Here is a 22,500-nt window from a genome sequence, read left to right on the forward strand (position 1 = left end):
GGGTTTTTTACTTTTATTCCATGTATTCCTATCCGGAAGACGGTCAATCGAACGTACCCTAAGTTACCTAGCTATGAGTAGTCCCTTCATATTCCAACTTCATTGGATTATTATTTCCTTTGGTTAATAAATCATTTTTTTTCTAACCAGGCTTAAATTAAGGGCCAGATGCAGCCACAATTGAATTCAGTCTCTTGCTATTGTACGTATAGTTTCAGAAAACTCAACCCTTTCATCTCCCTCAGTGAAAAAGATCTCCAAAGCGCCAGGCCATACATATTTTCCTCTTCGATGAAAGAAAGCTTTACCTGACGATCCAAAATAACGGGGCTACGAAATAATACATGGTCTTTTGATGAGAGGTGATAGGTAGAAAAACCCCATAAAACAACTTCCTTTGTTTTCCTTAACCAATTGGCAAAGGCTCTTACTGAGCGGCTTCCAAAGTACAGGCCTTTCCTTTGTCGCTAAGTGAATGCTTTGAAAGTCTGACGCATTCGCAGCCAACCAGAGGCCGAAGCAAAAACAGCCGTGACTTGCTCGCTCGCGTTCAGTCCCCGCTCTTAGAGCCCGCACACTTATTTGCTTCGACCTGTGATTGGCCTAATTATTGACTGCCTTCGTCTTTCCGTTGGCCAATGTCCTTTCTCTGGGTTAAATTTCCGACCGTCGTTTGAAACCACTCTATGGTATTCTAAGTCAGAATACTAATTATTCAGGTTCTCACGCTTTTGTCAATCAGCATCTAACGGGGTGAATACGACGATTTCCATTGCTCATTGCTCATTGCTCAATGCAACCGCGAAATACTTCAGAGGATAAATTACGTTTTTATGCTAAGAGGTAAAAGGGTTAAAATGCACTTGCGCCACTGCTAAATTATCAATTTTTGTCCAAGATTCTCTTAATATTAACGCGTTATCTTTATATTTGATATTAAGAATAAATAACACTCTCTCTGACAACACAGCAGAGCAGCTGCTCGCTGCTGTCTCATGCCGATCAACAGCATTATTACCACATTGTACAAAGCAGCCATGGCGCTGACACAACAAAAAGAAAATACATGCAACACTTTAAGGTCCTGCGATGCTTAGCGTGATATGTGGCGTGACAAACGCTAAATGTCACGCTAGGTGGTCATCACCGCCATGTTGATGATCACGCTTCGCAACATTACATTGTTGTCTGTTTACTTGATCATTGGTTGCAAACTACCTATAACAGCTACGCTATAGTACCATATGAAACAAAAATTATTTTTAACAAAATGCGCTCAGTTTTTTAAGTAACAAGTCACCACAGCAATAGAAGCGACATTGAAAACATTTTTCGAATTTAAATTCGGACATCTTAAAAACAAACAGGGTAACTCCATTTTATTGCTGTTAAGTGATTCGCAGTATAACTTCAAACTCTGCGACAAAATATATAAAATTCTGGATAGGATTCAGATCCAAAGCGCAAGGTGGCTCTCAACCCGCTCCGGTATTTTTAGCTTCGCGGAAAGTTTCATTTTGGCTTGCTGTTTATTTTCCAGAAGTAAAAAATGAGGGTCATCGACTTCGTCTGGTAGATATAAGCGTTTACAGAAAAAATATAGGGTGTTTGTAATTGGTTTTGCTGTTGCCATGGCGTCCTATAGGGTCAAAAATATGAGCGCATCTTTTTTAGAAATTATTGGTGTTTTATAGGGTACCATAACATTGCTGTTAAGTGAAACTGTGCTGTAGATACAATTCTTGTAACAAGACCGTCTCTGGTTTGAATCACCTTAAGTTTCCTAACGGCAAGCTGACACGAATGACCATAAGTGGCGCTATTTCGGTTGTGAGTGGGCGGCCTTATTAAATCGGTTTTTTTTTCGGTTAAAACAAGTCTCCTTTTATATATGAATACATTGATTCTGTAAGCTGAGGTAATCTCGACCTAAACAATCTCGGACTTATCTAAAAAGGCCGCTTCTACCTCTCTACGGGCATTTGTTTAAAATGCATTTACCGTGAGAATTACATCTTGACGTTTTGAAAACAAATAATTTTCAACACACCTAACCCTACTTTGCAACCATCATTCAAAACTTACGATGTGATTGGTCTACAAATATTAGGGAGCTTAAGCACGCGCATTTTTGAGACGCGGACGGCAACTGGAAGAGAACATTTCGCGTGCCAGGACAGTGGTGTCTCCCAGGATTTATACCAATCATCTCTAACGGAGAAAAGATACTTAGCAATGTAAATGTGGCTGTGTGAAGACAAGTTCAAAGGGAAAACAGCTCAATTCCGGTTGCCGTCCGCGTCTCAAAAACGCACGTGCTTAAGCTCCCTATTATTTGGCAGCTACGTAAGCCAACCAAAGGCGGGACTGTTTGCATGGAGGAAGGAGGAAAGGCCAAAGAGGAGATTATGGGGAACATAAATTTCCTCACTTTTCTCTTTTACTGTTAACAACGTAATTCAGGGCGTAACAAATCGATTATTCTATAGTCGACAAAAATCGACCGTTGTCGATTAAAATCGATACTGATCAATCGACAAATATGAAGTCGATAAAAATCAATCACGCGATTTCTTGTGATTATCGATTTTGATAGAATTTCAATTTTGATCGATTTCAATCGACAAGTATTGAAACATCAAAAACGACATTTTGCAGAAGACACGGTTCGTTTAAGCCGTACAGGTTTCGATATGGATTTTTTACTGCCATTAACTTCCTAGCCGATTGATAATCTTGTGATTATCGACTTTTAACGACAACTGACAAATGTCTAGTATTATCGACTACGTTTTCAATGATCGATTTGTTGCGCCCTGCGTAATTCCAAATGAAACGCGAAATGGAGTTGCAGTAACCGGGAGAAATCGCAATGAAGCAACATGCAAACCTATAGCTTGCTCAAGTGAAGCAGGAGAAAGATCCGTAGCGCAGGTAGCTTACACAGTGTAAGAATGGCCTTAATGCTAGCAAGATCCACTCGCAAGAAGAATTAGGTGCTACGTAGAACCAACAACAACGTTCTGTAAGTTAAACTGACAACAGAACAGGTATGGCGTTGGGTATTCGACCATCTATCCATGCAAACAGCCTTCAACACATGACATCGCACTTTATACTGTTACGACGTTTTCTTCAGAATGAATAAGCGGTAAGTGGAGAATAGACCGTATTGATTTTCTCAGTATTGGACTGGAACTAGCTTGCAATGGAGGCTAATACAAACACATTTTAATATATTCCCCCGCATTAGCCTCCATTGCAAGCTAGTTCCAGTCCAATACTGAGAATACGAATACGGTCTATTCGTCAAATGCCAAAGCGGTCGGCACAGATAAAAACCGGTAGTACCTTCAAAAGGTATCGCGCGAACCTGAGGTTCTCGCTTAAAATCGTGCAGAGGAGAACTTGACTCCAAGAAGTACGAGCAAAAACGCTGAGTTACGTTCAGAAAGCAAGAAAGTGAATGCAACCGTATCAAACCAGACTCACCTTCACTTTAAAAACGAAGCCAAGAAGTGTTTGCCTTTAGTGCATAGCGCGATTTGAAACAGTTAAGTTATAATATATTCTTTCAAATTGTCCAAATGTCTTCCTCTTAGTTGAGATAAAGAGTGTGTTGACTTTAAATCTCACTTTCCAATTCTGGATCTCGCACGGGTCTCTTGAATAAGAAGAAGGAGCTTTTTACTGGTGGCGGTCCTTGGAGCATTGGGACTTGATTCTTGTGTGTTATCAGAATCTAAAGAAAAGATCGATGTGAATAAGAAACTAATGAAGAATTTGCCGCGTTGAGTTCCTTTTCAAAATGAGTTCAGGCGCCAAGTCATTTCCATGAAATTTATTTTCGCTCAGATTAAAAAAGTAATAATATACAAGGTGAAAATTAAAGCTTGAAGTTTGTTGGAAGGTGCACGGAAACTAATGTTTCAAATACACACCACCTTAAAAAATTCCTTTACGCTATGGTCATAGGCCACATTCAAAAACACTATAATATGTTTTTTGTTTCAAACTTACCTGATTAGAGTGTAATGTGAAGTACTACTTTTCTACCCCATATGAACCATGTGAGCGTTAGCCCTACTATACATGGAAATGAGCCCACACAAGGACAGAGAAAAACTCTGACCCGGGTGGGAATTGAACCCACGACCTTCGGGTTAGATCACTGCTGCTCCACCGACTGAGCTACAAGGTCAGACGAGAGCAGGCCGTGGGAACTGAAGATGTTACAGTCACGGCAATGAACATGTGCAAGTACAAGCAAGTGTGTGGGCCCATTTCCATTTCTACACGGCCAACGTTTGCAAAAACGTAATCCTTGCTTGCTTGTCGATTCGCTCTGACGAAGGGCTAACGCCCGAGACGTCGGCTTTTAGAATCTCTGTACGGTGGCCAATTTACATTATCAACGATAAAACTAAATTTTTGTGTACTACTTCCCCACCGACGCAGCACCACAGTTTCTTTAGAAGCTACCCCCTTTATTTATTCTTAAAAGTAGCCTATCGGATCTGAAATGACTTAATGAATAATCCAGATCGTTAATAAGGTGTGCAGAAATTTGCTGGTCTCTCTTACCTCTGCTGGAGGCTGCATCCACGGTTCTCCATCAATTTGCATTGGAAACAGTCTCTTAGTTCTGATAAACAGAGAGTACAAAAGAGATATCCGATCATAGAAGGTTGAGAGAAGCAGTAATTAGGGAGCTTAAGCATGCGCGTTTGAGATCCGGACGGCAACCGGAAGAGAATATTTCGCGTGCCAGGACAGTGGTGTCTCCCAGATTTTTATATTAATCAGCTCCAACGGAGAAAAGGTGCTTGGCAATGTAAATGTGGTTGCGTGAAGACAAGTTAAAAGGGAAAACAGCTCACTTCCGGTTGCCGTCCGCGTCTCAAAAACGCGCGTGCTTGAGCTCCCTACTAATTCCCACCGGGGCCCTCACTCTCAATCACCCCGGGCATTGTTAAGTTATGGGAAACGAGGAGACTCCGGAGGTGAGAGGGAGCAAGAGCCCCAGAAATGCAAGCGTCAAAGTCACAGCTGCGGAAAGGAGGGTCGTTGGTCCGCGAGACCTCCAGCAATTCACGAAAACACCGAGTACATGTGGGGATTGGGAAACTCAATTTATATGCGGGAAAAGTCAGCGGCGTAACACGTGACCGCCAAAAACAACCGGGCCCCGGTGAAAATAGAAAACAGCTTTTCACTGCGCGGTTTTGTACTCCCCTGAAGTAAAAAATTCCGATTTTTAAAAGGCTGAAAAGCATAAAATAAATCGGTATGGCATTTTTTTTTGGTTGTTTTTTATCTCAAAAAAAAAAAAAAAAACCACGACGTTTCACTTGGGTAAATAAAAAAAATCTGTCATGTACACTTAAAGATTTTTCATGACACAACACCGAGAATCGAACGCTATTAGGTGAAAGGCGACAGGCCATTTCCGGAAAAAAATCATATCTGCCTCCTCTTCAAAGCGAGTCTAAGCGCGAAGTTTTTCTTACGAAAATTAGTTTTTTTTCCATATCAACGACGAAATGATATATGAAATGCATCATATATGAACTGTGGTTATGAAATCAAGTGAAGCTATGATCCTCGCAGTTATGAACGCTTTTTTTTGCAATTGCGTAAAGAAGCCTGGAAAATTTTGCGCAATTGCAAAAATTGCGTTCATAACTGCGAGGATCATAGCTTCACTTGATTTTTTCCATATGTAAAGTAGAACTAATTACCATCCCAAAAACTTCGCACTTAGACTCGCTTTGAAGAAGAGGCAGACATGAACTCGGCAATGGCCTATTGCTATGACTACTGCGATATCCCGCAACCCGTTACCAAAATGTAGCGGTCGATTTGAGGACACAATGATGATCGCAAGTTGTTACGACTGTGGTTACCTTATTGTGATGGATGAGCCTTGTGCCAGTCTCAGCCCATGCGTTCTTACACCCGCGATAATCTGTCCCACATAGAGAGAATTTTCAAGTCCAACAACCTCCAGTTGTCCATCTCCGATGTCTAAAACAAACCAAATCACAAGTTCAAACCTACATGATAATACCAACTTTATTCATCCAATACAATGAAAGGCAGATATACCAGAGGTTAGCCCTATACGAGGGTATCCGCCTGGATGTTACTGATCTAGAGCCGATTTTGATGAGGAAGGAAAACCGGAGTACTCGGAGAAAAACTCTCGGAGTCAGATTGAGATCGACTGAAACTCAGCCCACATACGACCTCGAGGCCGAGAGTTGAACCTGGGTCACAGAGGTGGGAGGTGCGGAACCACTAAGCCGGTTGGCATTAGATTCCATCCACCAAAACCACCCTGGCAGAGAGAGAGACTGAAGTTGAATTCAAACACACTTCGTGACGCCTTATACGTAGTACTTCGTGTCAAGCCACCTTCACGTTAACATTTAGAATATCTATACAGAAAGTATCCCAAACATTCATAAAAGCTAACCGTAGGCCTAATTAGGACTAAAGAAAAGTTTCTAGGCCTAGGTTAGCTTTTATGAATGTTTGGGATACCTTCTGTATAGATATCCTAAATGTTAATGTGAAGGTGGCTTGACACGAAGTACTACGTACAAGGCGTCACGAAGTGTGCTTGAATTCAACCTCAGTCTCTCTCTCTGCCAGGGTGGTTTTGGTGGATGGAATCTAATGCAGTAAGCCATCCTGACTCTGATTGAGCTTCATTCCATTTCTTATCTTCATTCGACAAAGGAGCAAAAGAATGAAGAAAATTCACTTCTAATTCACAAGCCTCAAAGGTTTACCTTCAACCGACAGGCTTTTCGACCGTTTCAACGACTCGCAATGCCTGTATTAGGGAACTTAAGCATGCGCGTTTTTCAGACGCGGACGGCAACCGGAAGAGAACGTTTCGCGTGCCAGGACAGTGGTGTCACCCAGATTTTTATACTAATCATCTCTAATGGCGAAAATATACTTGACAACGTAAATGTAGTTGTGTGAAGACAAGTTAAGAAGGAAAAGAGCTCGCTTCCGGTTGCCGTCCGCGTCTCAAAAACGTGCGTGCTTAAGCTCCCTAATAACTCATCACCACAACCAGTTCTTTAGGCTAGAAGCATGTTAAGCTTGCTGATGAAAATGACGACGATAGAGAAGATTACGATGACAACGGTGGAGTTGACGACGATTTTGATAATAACGATGATGACGATTATTATTATTATTATTATTATTATTATTATTATTATTATTATTATTATTATCATCATCATTAGTATGATTATTATTATTATCATCATTATTATTATTATTATTGTGATAATTATTAAGATGGTGCTGCTACTAATGATGATGTTGATGTTGATGGTATAGAGTAAATTTTGTATGAGATAATGATGGCCACAGTATCCTCGAGGCTTTTAGCGCGTTTTGTCAGATTAAAAAAACACTACCCTTTTTTCGGGTAAAACGCGTGAAATTGAAATTGACGTTTCGGCTGTACTGGTGACAGCCTTCGTCAGACCAACACAGCCGAAATGTCAATTTCAATTTCAATTTCAATTTCAATTTTACACGTTTACCCGAAAAACGTTAGTGTGTTTTAATGATGGTGATGATGATGATGATGACTATGATAAGAGAATAGGGACAATATAAACTTCGTCTGCTTCTTCTGTCCAACACAACGTTCCCTGAAGGAAAACCCACACCAAGAAATAACGGTCTCTGCAACACAAATCAACTTCACACTCAAATTTCTCCATTACTGGGCTCACCTTGCACTGCCCAATCCAGATCATTAGCTCTACCTCCGCATTTTGCTCGAGATTTTCTGGCTTTCTTTTTATCAGTTTCACCCCAGAGATTCGCTCCACCGTACACACTGGGAATATTGACAACAGCAATGCCTTCCAGTTGAGGAAGCAGCAACGGTTCACCATCACACTGAAAAATACCAAAAGCAAATGAATTACAATCGCCACGATTCAATCAGTCACAATTACAAAATACTTTGGCCTTGATCTTCAGGGTGAGACCCTTGCTCCTTCTCTACCCAAACTATTGTTATTTTTGGTATCTTGCATTTTTGGACAATGATGTTGACATGAAAATGTAGTTGACTGACGTTTTCACATCCGAGGAGGAAATAACTTTCATATGAAAGGATTTTCAAGTTAGTACCTCCCACAATAAAAAGATGACACGTCTGATAAACTATTGCTAAATATTGTCAAACTGGGCTAAAACCCGGCTAAAAGCCAGTCTTCCTGATGGGAAAATGAGGTTAAGATAACGTTGAAAATGCGAGAAGGCGGTCGCATAAATAGTTCACAATAACATTTTGATTACCTTGGGCAAACTTCACGCGGGGCTATTCAAGAGAGCAAAAATAGGCCATTTTAGAGTTCAGTTAACGGCTTCCTCTCATGTCGTCAAATGAATGAAGGGGGTAGTTTCTAAAGAAACTGTGGTGCTGCGTCGGTGGGGAAATAGAATACAAAAATTTGGTTTTATCAACGGAGTTGATAATGTAAATTGACCACCGTACAGAGATTCTAAAAGCTGACGTTTTGAGCGTTAGCCCGTCGTCAGAGCGATTCCGATTCGTTCGGACGAAGGTCTAACGCTCGAAACGTCAGCTTTTAGAATCTCTCATGTCGTCAATTCGCCGTGTACTATGTTGATAAAATTGCTTAGTTGAACAGGTTACCCTGTGGTGAGGACTCGCCTTCCACTAATGTTTGGTGGGTTACCTGTGTTAGCTAAGTTCATTGGCTCTCTCTGTCCTTGATCTTCGCTTACAAGTTCGCAACTTTCTACAAAACAGTACCACAGAAAATGTAATGGAGGACTACTTACAATGATCTCAATCTCCTCGTGTAAATTCTTGCACGTAGCTGAAAGAGTCTCGGATGTTCCACACTCGAAATACCGGAATTTGTTCTTTAGCCTGTAGGCAGAAAAGTCTCATTTAACTAGACTTAATCAATAGCCTGTGTCCCTGCGAACACATCGGAAGGTCTGCGTTTTCAAACAAAATATCACTCCTGTGGAAGGAGGAGCTTAAAGCTTTAGGAAGTATTTTAAAAAGAACGAGTTCCAACCTGCTGTTGAATTTCTCAGGATTCTTTTCTCTTTGTAAATGAAACTTGAGCGCCACAGATGCATCCTAGAAATTAATGATGATATATCAGACGAGTAATGTAAAAGGAAATTGATGAATTGCGGGCAGTTACAGACGTAATCACAAACAAAAACGAGACTCAGGTGTTGAAACCAGACAACAGCTTATAGAGAGGACCAATCCCCAAGAGTTACCACGTGACTTTACTTTCGACAGCTTTTGTTTTCAATAGGCAATTTCGGAAAATACCATAATAATCTTTGTCTGTCCCCCCAAATTTTGCATAAGCATTGTTTTTGTTTTCTCTTTTGGGGCCATTCTAAGTCCCACGAGAAAGTGGAAACAGTTTTTGGTATTTTCCGAAGTGGCCTATAGAACCACGCATCGGCTCAAAGTAAAAATTAGATCGGACGGGCGTCAGTGGAGCCAATATTGTTTCTTGTTTTCACGCTGCCACATTTTTTACGAATTATTCACCCCCCATTGATGAAAGGTTCATTTGCTTAGTGGATGACACAGGCTATCCTTGCACATCAAGAATACCGGTCATTGCAAACATTTGCAAAAGAAGCAATTTAATGAAACAGGTTCAGTTTCACGCTACTCCGGGTTAAAATGAACGCAACGTAAGAAGTTACAGCTCAAGACACGACGTTTCGACACTGCTGCCTAGTGTCTTCTTCAGGGGTCTGGATCTAAAGCTGTTTTACAAGTCCTTTTAGAGCGAGTTTCAATCGAGTGTCGTAGTACCAAAACCAAAGTAATTACTTTGGCCAATCAAAAAGGACGGAAACAATCCAGTAAACCAATCAAAACTAGAAGTAAAACTCGAAAAGTGGCGCGAGAATTTGAACCAATCACTGAGTGAAGTAATGCACCAAAGCAATTTGCTAATTACTTTCGACACTCAATTGAAAACTGCTCTATACCTCACTAATTAGCGTCAATTCTTATTAATGAGGTGCAAGTAGGTGTTAAGTAGAAGACCGCCATCATCGCGGTTCAAAGTAGAATGGGTTTAATATTACTGTGCCAAGCGTTGATAGTGATAATTTTGGATTGTTCACCTGGCCGCTTTGTGAACGGTTATGTGAACTGTAATCTGGAAGCAAAATGTTCATGAAAAAGAAACAATTCTGCTCTCTCCGGGAAGCGAATTTTGCGCACAAACGGGGAAACATTTCGGGAAGAGATGTTTCCTCGTTCAAAAATAAATTTTACGGAGATTACTTACCACTCCAATAGAGAAGTAGTTATTGATGATGTCTAAGGGAGGTGGGTCGCCACCAGCGTCTTCTGTACTGGTTTGCGAGAACGAAACGGACCACCTAAAAAATGCATTACAGTACCACAAATGTAAATAAAATTATTCTTTCAATGTTTTCTCTGCTTTGTATTCCTACGAGTTCTCGAAGGCGTCCATAATTAGGATGAGCGCGGAACTTGAGCAAGCTAAGGGATTGGGAAGGGGGGACAGCTCATTTCCGTTTTCGGTGGCCCAAAAATTCGTAAGCTCCCTTCAAAGCGGAAGTGAAGTATTTTTTTTCCTTTTTAGTCTTTCTGACGCTTATACCTCTTAACGACGAATAGAAGAAGAAAGCGTTTGTTTTTAAACAAAAAGCCTTGCCACTGCTCTCTGATTGTTAGAGTTGCACGCTACGTTCATTTTACAGACCCGGTACGCGGGTTTGGGATCACATTGCCATAACAATTGCATTTTTGCCCCAGACGACTGACTATCTATCTGTAGTATCTTTAAGTAGCGTAGCTTTGTTACAATATATTTATACAGTAAAACCTTGCATACAAAATCAAGCTTGAAATACAAACTTCTCGTCCTCCCTGCTCTCACGCATGCACGATAATGTCCCGCACATTTGCCGTCCTTTTGTCACGTGATTACACGATGACATCACTACACTAACCCCCAACCAAGCCCATCTGTTACCTTACTTACTTAAGGTTTTTGATTACCTGTCATGGTTCACATGCCCAGAAGAACGAAAAATAATCTTCTAATGATCAAACTAGGAGATCGCTTGGAAATCCCCACATGTTGCACATTAGCATTTTCACATTTTTCTTCGTTCGTATAAAGAGCGTGATACTCCATAAGTAAAAGGCATTTTCAGTTATCTGGTTACTGACTCGCTTGGGGAAAAAACGATTTTCTGGTTTTCGAGAAGACATAACTTATACAGGATATTGAAAGAGTTTTAAATTAAACCACAAGGCAGTAAGACGTTAGAGTAAGTACCTGTCCAGACTTACAACTGAGCTCTTTTGAATTAAACTCAACACTTTGGATAAACTACCGCCTTCATAACCTAAAATGACGAAACAACAGGAACAGAACCTCTGTTAGGCCTTACGGTCTCCAAGAAATAAGTAAAAATACACAAAAAAATGAGTACTTCGTGGCCCCATTTCTGTTTCGTCAAATTCTTCCTCCAACGAGCAGGCATTACTAAAAATACTTAAACCAACTCTTATATCACAACCCCATTGCAATCTTGCATAGTTTTCACACCTGAGCTGAGCTGTTGTATATCTTAAGCGTCTCAATCCGATCGTAATGACAACAAGCTCTTCACAACCTGTGGCCGGTTTCTCGAAGCCTGGTTAGCGCTAACCGTTGGTTAACAGGTATCAAAACCTATAGGTTTCCATGGTATTCAACGCTGGTTAGCGCTAATCATGCTTCGAGCAACCCGGGCCTGATGGCGAATTACCCCATCGCTCAAACTGTTAAAAGGTTTCAAAGCAAATGATAAATTTAGCGAACACTTCCTGGACAAAATGATCCACCGATCCCGTCACACATCGTTTTATGTTAATTCGTCTCACTAATGAATCATAGCCTGTGTACAGCCGCCCGCTCTCCGAAAAAAAAAAATCGGTGAGGAGCGTCTGTGATTTACCGTTGATAATCGTGTTCCGGAATAATTTTGCACACATTATTACGTGATCTACGCTGACCAAAATTTGCGTGGCTCATATTTCGTTGGAGCTGAATTCTCAAAATGGTGGTCAATGAGGTAGATTTCAAACGTGCATTGAAGAGCGTCTCCGATAGTTTTAAGATACCTTGGCTTTATAGCATAGAAGCAAAGGAAAGGATGTATTTGCAAGCCTTCCAACCGGGTACGGCTCTGATCTTCAGAGCAGCACAGATCGTTGCCGATGAGCTGTTATTTTCCTCGATGTGTTCACATCTCAAATCTTCCAGGGCATTACGCTTTGTAGATTGTGCTTGAGAATGGCTAGGCTGGTCCGAGCAAGGCGTTGGGATTACACTGACTGGTAAGGAATAGCGGGAGACGTTTTCGAGTGGACAATCTTTTGAATAGTGCTATATTCACTTCGTGAAGAGCGCTTTCGTTTCTTTTGCGCTGACAACAATTCCTACAAATGTACGTCGAATCGATTTCCACTTTACACTCCATAGATAACAATTCCGCTCGTACTTAAAAAGAAAAACCTCTTTGACAATCAAAAAGATTTTTATTCGTATTTTGTACCGTGCTCAAAGTACACACGAACTCATCGTAAAATCTCTCAAGGTGGTTCTCACGGTGTTGATGTGGAGAAATAAAAATAAAAGCCAATCAAAACTCGTTGTTTCAATGATGTAATGATCGATGGGTAATAACCAATCAAATCGTTTTCCACACATTCCAGGAAAAATCACGTGGTATGGAACACGATTATCAACGGTAAATCACAGATGCTCCTCTCCGATTTTTTTTTTCGGAGAGCGGGCGGCTGTACACAGGCTAATGAATCATTTCTAGTACAACCAACCCAACCCTATAAAGCCCATACAGACCATAACCCTTCTGGTGTCAGCCCAACCACCCTACCCTGAAGTTTACTACGTAAAATGATATAGCAATTGTGTATCAAACATAAACCATGCATAACTCTTTTCTCCAGCTTCCCGACAAAAGTGTCCTGAATCTAAATGGAGATCACTGTCAGTTTTATACTAATCTATTATTGTTAATTGATTTCCAGTTATTACCTCCTCCCCATTTTAGGCATCTTGCTAAATCATTTCCCGTGCCTGTAGAGATAGAATTTGTTTAAAAAATGAGTATTTGAAATTTAAGATGTAAAAAAAAAAAGCCCCAAAATAACAGACTTGACTTGAGGCTAACCATGCGCTTTCTCAGCTCACCTCTTTAACAGTTAAGCAATCAAGTCGATGGGGAGAAAGGAACGAAAAGGAAAGAAACTTTATTTTAAGCGTCCAGTCGTTCCGGGGGTAACCCTGCGATGTACTGGCATCCCATCCAGGGGGAAGTAGAAATAGTCCTAGTCGCTTCATGCTACAGAAACCGGGATAAGCTCCGGCCTCACGGGCCACTTAGCTCGTAAGCAGACTTTACCTTTTTACTCCGAGCACAAAAGCAGTTAACTTAAGTCAGTACTCACCAAGAGGTAATATAGCCACCGGGGGCGGCATCTTTATCTGCATTTTATCTAGTGAAACACAAAAAAACATTTTTTTTTTTTCATTTTATGACTCTTCATCGCCATCCTCTTCCTCCTTATCATCGTCATGAGTACCTTCTAAAAATTTTGTCTTATAGGACGCAAGTTTTACGGCTGCCGTGTCACTATTTTCATCCCAAATGACATCAACATCATCATCATCGTCACTATCAGTCTTTTCTAAAATCAGTGCGGCATAAATTGCAGGTCATATGACTAACATCCCACTCTTTCCCTCCTAAAAAAGCTGTTACCATCTCTGGATTATACAGTAAGACATTTGTGACATGCCTCTTTGTATACATGTAACACCGTTACGCTTAAAAAAATTTGATCTACAGGTAGACTGAAAAATGCCTCCTTCAGTTTTGATCCAATTCTCTTAAGTCTAAGCATTATATCATTTTATAGGGCAGGCCTTGGATGTTCAAAAGGTGGATAGCTTAAGCGATTTTCGTAGAGTTAATCCGCTGGATAGTGATTTACCTGGTGGATAGAGTTATCTACTTTTTGAACAACCGAGGCCAGGTGTTTTAGCTTTGTTAGCAATTTAGTTCTGTGACTAGCCAAATGAGTCAAGGGATCGGTGGTACAGTTGTATTAATTTAGGTGACTCACCGATTGTTGCCAGCACCCAACCAACTGTGCCATCTCCCCCACAACAAAGAACACGAAAATCAGATACACCTTGGAAGAACTTTAATCTGAAATAAAACAAAACAGCTACAGGCTTGGTTAATCTTAAAACAATATTATTTTATTGTTATTCTATATGCTTTAAGGTGATTGCACGATGCAGTTATGACCTATGCTGTCAGTCGTTATTTGACTTTGCAACTGTGCGGTGCACTTCAAGTCAAAGACCCACATTTCACCCTTGCACATCACTGATTGAGTCTCCGGGTAGCTCAGTAGTTAGAGCATCCAATTAGATCACAGAGAGTCGTCACGTGGGGTTCTGTTCAAATCCAATCTGGAACTCGGATTTTTTTCGAGTTTCCTATGGATGCAATTTCACAACATTCCTATATCATTCAAACATTTGCTCATTAGGTGGTTGGTTGGTTGTCGAATCTCAGATAATTAACAATTAGACCCGTACCCTTGCGTGGCCCTTGAGGGCGAAGGGTCTAATTGTTTTAGTATCACCCAACTAGTCGGACAGAAAAGGAAATAATACAGTTAGCAAATGCAAGTTAAAAATTAACAACAGGAACGTTTCTTCAAATTGAGATTGAAAACTATATAGTTTTCTATATACGGTTTTTTGCTGTATGTATCACTGTTATCTTCTTTTTATGAAACACAATCTATACATATGAAATGCAAATAAAATGTTGTTCTTTTTTAAATTGTATGTTGTTCACTTTTTATTTCGGAAAAAAGGCACGATTTGTGTTCCCCGATAGTAGCGACCCCCCGAAAGTAACGAGCCCCCGAAAGTAGCGACCTCCAAAGGCTGCTAATTCCGAAAGTAACGAGGGTCGCTACTATCGGAACTCTACGGTAGTCCACTAGTTGGGTGATACTAATATCCTTTATACCTTATTTATTGCTGGTAAGCTTTAAAGTGCCCCAATAAATTACTAGTTATCGTCTTTGCAAAGAAATTAGTTTACGCTCTGCTCATAGTGCAGATAATACATTTGAACTTGAAAATGGTGTGACGATGTCACCAAAACGTCGTTCTTTCCTATCGCTACTTTTTACTTGTTTATGCTCATAGAGTGCACTCTTTTTCAACATACCCAGGAGTGGGTCCACCATCTCCAAGATTGAAGACTTGTCTTGGATTAAGTAAATACTGGAATTTGTGCATCAACCTGGAAATCGATTCAAACAAAAGTCAGAATACACATGGACACAGACTATTGGAGGAAAAATCTACTAAATGCGTGAAATTTCTCCAAGGGGTGGCTGACTCAAGAAAATTTTCCATCCCTCTGGCCACTCTTTTCTCAACATTTGGTAAACCTTGGGCCAAAGGCGGTAAAAAACTTGCACTTTACATTACACTCCAATCAGTTAAGTCTGTTGAAATATAAGTGATACACGGTCAACGTTTGCAAAAACGTAACCCTTCCTTGTACTTGTATATGTTCATTGCCGTGACTTTAACATCTTCAGTTCCCACGGCCTTCTCCCGTCTGACCTTGTAGCTCAGTCGATAGAGCGGAGGTGATCTAACCCGAAGGTCGTGGGTTCAATTCCCAGCCTGGTCAGAGTTTTTCTCTGTCCTTGTGTGGGCCCATTTCCATTAGTAGGGCTAACGCTCACATGGTTCATATGGGGTAGAAAACTAGCACTTTACATTACACTCTAATCAGTTAAGTCTGTTGAAATATAAGTGTTACACGGCAAACGTTTGCAAAAACGTAACCCTTCCTTTTAAAAGTGTCGTTTGCTTGTTCTAAAAAAAAATCCAACAGGTCCAAAAACATGTAATATTACAGAGAACGTTCACATCTTGAAACATGTCCCTTTTGAAGATGTTATTGCATTCTAAATATCTTGCAACAGAAAGCAAGATTCCAGCATTTCAAGAAATGCACACCATTCTGTTCTCTTCTATTTCAACAGACAGAAATTATAGGTACGTATGGAAGGATTGTGGATCAGTGATCATTGTGTGGGAAAAAAAACAAAAATATCAAAACACCACCATAAATAATTAATTTAATTAATTTTATACCTTGCACCTTGCCGGCCACCACTTTTAGGGTTAATGAACACTGCTAACGGATGTGTGCCGTACAGGGGAGAAATCTATCAAGACAGTAAGTGACATGTAAATATTCATTCAAGAGTTACAATTCACATATTTTGACCGTGTCAGATTCCCCCCAAAATCCATGCTACAACAAGTTGCAAAATTGTTGCGACACTTTCATGAAAAAACACCATTTCTAGCTTCCAGTACCCACCGTACCTAGAATTTAGACGTTTCCCACTTCCCCTCCCCTCTCCCCATTTCAAAGTTGACTGATTAAGTTTCCAACATTTTTTGTCTTGCTAGCAACACTGATAAGGAGGGGGGGGGGGGGGAGGGGGGCTGCAGTGTGAGAGATAATAGGTAAATTAATAGCGCTCCAAGAAGGTGAAGTGTCTCCACTATTTTTGCAACTTGTTGTAGCTGCCAAGCATTTGTCAAAACAATGGTCCTGGTCCTGACGAGATTTGAGCCCAGACCTCTGAGCACCTGACTCAGGTGGATGCTTTACTCCTTGAGCTACAAGGACTCTTAATAGAGCAACGTGGATTACTTGGTTCAGATACATTACGACCGGGCTCACAGCTGTTAACTGCATGTTTGACAAAGCCAATATGTAAAGGTCATAAGAAGCAATGCATTGAATGACCTTGTGAAGAAATACGAAGGAGTTGAAGGCATACAATCTTTTTTTTTCCTCAGAAAAAGTCAGTCCTTAATTGGATAAATTAAATTTACAAGATTCCAGTGAGGCCCTACCCATTTAGTCACAAGAACTCTTAGGGGAGGAAAGACAATTCCGTGCTTCACATCATCGTTAACTTCACTGACCTGCATTGGCATTCCCTCAAAATTGACGTAAGAGTTTGCTCTTTTTCTGTGAGCTTCAGGGGTAGAGTTGTCCGTTTTCCTGTTCTGTAAAAGGTGAATTAAATAAGGAGAAGAATAAAAAATGATGATTAATTAACCCTTTACCTCCTAAGAGTATATAAGTTCTGACGGTTGAGCCTGTGAATAAGACAGAAATTGATATTTCGACGGCACGAGAACAGAAGGGTCTGGGTACGATTGGTGTAAGGCATGATGGGTAGCAGGTTGTCTATGAAGTGTCCGTTCATCACGTGGTGAGGCATTCTAGGCCTGCATCAGTCCGATTAACTTTGTTTCTTTTATAAATCATTATTATTTTGTAACTAGAGGTCCTCTACACCCTGGAAGGATCGTGGCATTGCATTGGATCGGGGAATACGTTTCCAGTTTTTTCCCCCACGGGGGTTTTTTGGTTTTTCGTATCCGGCGGTGTCACAGGGAATCGTTTCCCCGTAGTCAATTAGTTGTTGTTATTGTTCCACATGTAGGTAGTTCATGCTTGCTGCTGGTGCGAGGCCGAAAGATACCAAAATAAACCTAATGGATTGCATTTGTCTGTGTAGTGAAGTTGAAATGATACCGGTATTTTTACACAGATCCTATTCCGCCCAATGCCAGATGGTTTTAATTGCCAAAATGGGCCGGTTGGGGGGTGGAAGTGTTAAGGTAGCTCAAAAAAGTTTCGAACGACACTTTCCAAACTTTCAAGTAACGTTCTTATTAGAAGATATCAGCATTACTGTATTGATCATGTATTAGCAATAAATATTTTGGTACCAAATGAAACACTGATTATTGCTGAACAAGATGTCATTATTGTGACGTAATCTGTCACTGGGGCAATGGGCAAGCCCAGTAAAAACACCCTTTATTTTGTCTTTAGTCGCTTATTTCTGAAAAACGAACTAGGTGACCCCCATTTTTTATTTCTGAAAATAACCAGAAGGGCAAGATGAAACATTCTGCAAAGCTTAAAAAATTCTGTAAAGCGGATTCAGAGGCACCTCAATTCTGTTTTTTTCAAGGTGTTTCTGATTCTGCATTACAGATTGTTTTTAAAACTTTCCCGAAAGTTTCATCTTGGCCTTTTGATCACTTTTCACCAACGAAAAAATAGTGCGTTTTCGAGATATGAGCAGCTAAATCCAAACTATACAGTGTTTTTGCTGGGCTTTCCCATTGCCAAGGTAACTTATTGCATCACAATAATGACCACATCTTGTTTGGAAATAATCGGTGTTTCACATGGTACCACAACATTGCCGTGACGTGATACAGTGTTGTGGTGTCATTTGTGTCAAAAAGAGTGTCTTAGAAATGTTGAAACTGTTTTGAGCCACCTTAAGTTGAGATGGGTACACTGTATAAAGATACCAAACCACGCTATTTCCAACCCAGGACTAACTCCAAGAGCCTTTCTCTCATCAACCCTGAAACCTTTTTTGGTCTGAAAAGTCATCAATAAAACTTTGATTTGTTTACTTTGGAAAGCTCCTCTTTTGTCATGTTGTCTGAAGGCCTCTGTATTCCACCGAACTTTCCCAACATGCCACTGTATTTTCTATGGCATAGTATAAAAATAATAGTTATACCATGGAATATCCCACTCGTCACTTTTATTTTCTTTGTGATAATACACACTTGCCTAAAGATAGGTATATCACTCGAAAGCGTTGCATAACTAGTACATGTAGACTAGTATTTACCCTCGGACTTGAGAGTAGCTTGACATAGCTCGTATCTGCGATCATTTACCCTCCCAACCAAGATACACCACAGAGGACAGATCACAACAGCTGACCATAGTGTCGCTCTTCCAAGAGAATTCTTGAACAGAAGTACATGTACATGTACGATACAACTGAAACTGTTGTCATAAGAAAACTAAAACGGCATCCAAAGGGATTAACTGAAAACATAATTTGTGCACAGTTCTCGCAAAAATACAGCTACTGGCATCACAAGGATGCAAAAAACATTTATTGTCAAAGACACTTCGCCAACATACCAGGCCAGCCGGGGATATAGAGACAGGAGGTAAAATATGTTCTCTGTGTTCTCCTAGGTTACACTCTGGGACAACATTTGTTGCACATTTGTTATGAACCTGAAATAAAATAATTTGAACTCATTAAAACTGAATATACATCTTGAATCCAATATATTTTATAAACTTGTTGCATTATATTTAGGAACCACGCAGTGCAGAACGATTAATCATGACACTGATTGACCTTGAGTTAATCTTTGAACTCTCATGTAAATAATTATGCTTCAAATTATAGGAATCTACATGTAGTCTGTAATGCTAGATATGTTTCAGTTCAGTTATTATTATTTAATTACTATTATTATCGTTATTATTATTTATACACGATTTGTGGTGGTAGTTCAGTTGGAAGAAAAAGGAAAGAATGACTCCAAAGTATTTCAAAAATCTATTAATTTTGCAATAATATATACTAGGCTTTGAAAAAACAATAAAATTGCAACTATATTGAAGCAATAACTAGGGTGCTGCGTGTCTTTGGTGATCTGGCATTTAACTCCACTGTTGTAAATGATCAAATGGATGCATTCTTCCAGCTGGCTTCTTAACCCTTTTGCCTTTGTTACTTTGTATTTACTATAGAGCTCCACAAGCTTTAAGGTTTAAAGATCACAGCTGTATAAACAGGTGACCAGCAAAATTACCGCCTTTTTGTTGACACCTACATTGTATCTTCATCAATAATAACAATATTATTATTCACTCCCTTTTCAATATCATTTTAATTCAGAGCATCATAAAAACTTACTGTAACTTGACACCAAGCACAGCGTAATCCTGTCAGGCAGTTGTGACTCTTCACAGTTTTACCGCATTTGAAGCATTTGCCAGGGCAGTTTCCCTCTGTCCAATGGTGATCCATACTCTTTTATTTTTTGCAAAAAAAGTGTATAACATTATCAGTCCATTGAACACTCTCAGCCCGGCTGTTTCAATATTAAAATTCTTATCAGTCGTCACCTCTTTAAAGTGCCTAATGTGACCAAAACATGAATTCTCACTTAACTTTGGATTTCAAATCTATGCTAAGTGAACACTAAGCAACCAAACTTTTCAGCCTTGATTTCAAAATGACACCAGCCTGTTTATTTCAACTGGAGTTTTCCTATTTTAACGGTCTGCCATAACTAACTTTAAGTTCTTGACAGAGCTGGATTGAGGAGAAAATGACGTCAAGGGCTCACTAGTTTAAGAATCCAACGCATGTGTTCTCCGCAGAATTAATATGCAGCACAGGAGTTTTGGACTTTCAGACTTTTAAACTCATGTTTTGCATACATGTATATATATATATTAATTAATTAGCTGCATTCACACCCTGAAATTTTAAGCAAGTGAGCCTTTGACGTCACTTTTCCCTGGATCCAACCCTCTGAGGTCCAATCAGACAGTTTTGAACATGAAAAATGCGGACCATGAAATCCAAAACTTACAAAAGTAAGTAAAAAGCTTTTGGATAAAAATCAAAGCTCAAAATTTTGACAGTCAGGTGTTAAGCAAACACACTTTCAAAATCTGAAGAAAAAAAGTCAACTGATTTTTTTTTTATTACAGGGGCATTTTAAAAAGCCCTCAAACCATCCTTAATAAACCACAAAATTTGTCAGTCCCACATGTCAGACAAATGAAGGGGCCAGTTTCTAAATTCAGTTTTGTCAAACAAGCAAAGTTACTATTCACTGAAGCAAAGTGGCCCGTTGTGGATATATATCATTGAAGTCATGAAGCAAAAAGATCATTTATTCCTGCAATGATTACAATCTTTTTTGGGTGCAAATCCCGTGCGAGTTGCTCCGAGGTGGATAGCAAAGGATAATCGGAGTTTGAGTAGCCAATCAGAGTGCGCCTTCAACGCAATCCACTGTTTTAGTATCCTAATATCATGGGTGACAAATTACTCCTTAATTTAGGCGCGAAATTTTAGCGCTAATTTATGATTTCACATGTGAAATTACAAAATAGCCATGGTAACATCTCTTGTATCTCGATCAGAGCCAAGATGGCATCTAGATTTAAGACAGTGACCATTGAAGAAGTTACGAAATTAAAAGAAGCAGCAGAAAATTTAAATACGTGAAAGAGCACAATTAACTGGGTGAGAGTTTTTGAGGAGTGGTGTGCCGAAAATAGCCTTGAGCAAAACCTGGAGATGATTCTTCCCGAGCAGTTGGATAAAGTATTCGAGCGATTTTACAATTACGGTTGTGAGCGTAATTTGTCACCCACGACATTAAAAGGTAATCAAATGGTTTTCTCGTGAAATTAGGAAATAATTTCACTTGCGTTTTGTCAAAATTCTGATAAACGTGCGTGAAATTATTTCCTAATTTCACTCCTTGCCATTTGATTACACATACTAATTACATTGTTAAGGGTAAATTAACCAATGGAAGAGAGATTTGTTAGATGATGATTCTAGCTGTTTGTCAGAGCAAATTATTAGGTTGTTAGTGGTTTACATGTATGGGAGATGTAGGAGCTTTGATGGAATCATGGTGACATGAAGACATGAATAAATTACTCATTGAATGAAAAGAGTTCGAGTTCATTAATTCTGTAGGGATTGAGAGTACCTAGCTGAAATGGTTTATGGTTTGGGGATTTTTATACCACACATGTCACAAAGTCTCATGGTGGTTTACCATAATTATTCTCACCCTATGGTGAGATTGGACGTCACCTTGAAAAGGTGCCTCTGGCAGCCGCTATCAGTCCATGCAAAGTATTTCATCTCACCCAACCATATAATCATTTGAAAGGAGGACAGACCACAACAACCGGGGTCTCTCGGGCCCTACTCTTCACATGTGAAATTACAAAATAGCCATGGTAACATCTCTTGTATCTCGATCAGAGCCAAGATGGCATCTAGATTTAAGACAGTGACCACTGAAGAAGTTACGAAATTAAAAGAAGCAGCAGAAAATTTAAATGCGTGAAAGAGCACAATTAACTGGGTGAGAGTTTTTGAGAAGTAGTGTCACGAAAATAGCCTTGAGAAAAACCTGCAGATGATTCTTCCTGAGCAGTTGGATTAAGTACTCGAGCGATTTCACAATTACGGTTGTGAGCATAATTTGTCACTCACGACATTGAAAGGTAATCAAATGGTTTTCTCGTGAAATTAGGAAATAATTTCACATGCGTGACAAAACGCGCGCGTGAAATTAGTCCCTAATTTCACTTGTCGCCATTTGATTACACATACTAATTACATTGTTAAGGGTAAATTACCGTAAAGACTCGCAGATAAGC

The 22,500-nt window shown here is 39.9% G+C and overlaps 1 protein-coding gene across 2 annotated transcripts in view; it reads right to left on the reverse strand.

Annotated features, from left to right (window-relative positions):
* Positions 1–22,500, reverse strand: part of LOC137968031 (diacylglycerol kinase beta-like) — a 63,325-nt gene that overhangs the window by 1,024 nt on the left and 39,801 nt on the right. For both annotated transcript variants that reach the window (XM_068814643.1, XM_068814644.1), the window contains 16 exons: positions 19,994–20,110; positions 19,204–19,302; positions 17,157–17,240; positions 16,308–16,381; positions 15,364–15,438; positions 14,234–14,319; positions 13,556–13,603; positions 13,143–13,184; positions 11,376–11,445; positions 10,353–10,446; positions 9,099–9,163; positions 8,854–8,944; positions 7,770–7,938; positions 5,907–6,027; positions 4,585–4,645; positions 1–3,742 (listed from right to left, as the gene is read on the reverse strand). The exon at positions 1–3,742 is cut by the window's left edge and continues 1,024 nt beyond it. In XM_068814643.1, coding sequence (XP_068670744.1) covers positions 3,626–3,742; positions 4,585–4,645; positions 5,907–6,027; positions 7,770–7,938; positions 8,854–8,944; positions 9,099–9,163; positions 10,353–10,446; positions 11,376–11,445; positions 13,143–13,184; positions 13,556–13,603; positions 14,234–14,319; positions 15,364–15,438; positions 16,308–16,381; positions 17,157–17,240; positions 19,204–19,302; positions 19,994–20,110 — 1,413 coding nt within the window. In that variant the 3' untranslated portion in view covers positions 1–3,625. The remainder of the gene's footprint in view (positions 3,743–4,584; positions 4,646–5,906; positions 6,028–7,769; positions 7,939–8,853; positions 8,945–9,098; positions 9,164–10,352; positions 10,447–11,375; positions 11,446–13,142; positions 13,185–13,555; positions 13,604–14,233; positions 14,320–15,363; positions 15,439–16,307; positions 16,382–17,156; positions 17,241–19,203; positions 19,303–19,993; positions 20,111–22,500) is intronic.

This window comes from Montipora foliosa, chromosome 8 (genome assembly GCF_036669935.1).
Source record: "Montipora foliosa isolate CH-2021 chromosome 8, ASM3666993v2, whole genome shotgun sequence".
NCBI classification, from domain to species: domain Eukaryota; kingdom Metazoa; phylum Cnidaria; class Anthozoa; order Scleractinia; family Acroporidae; genus Montipora; species Montipora foliosa.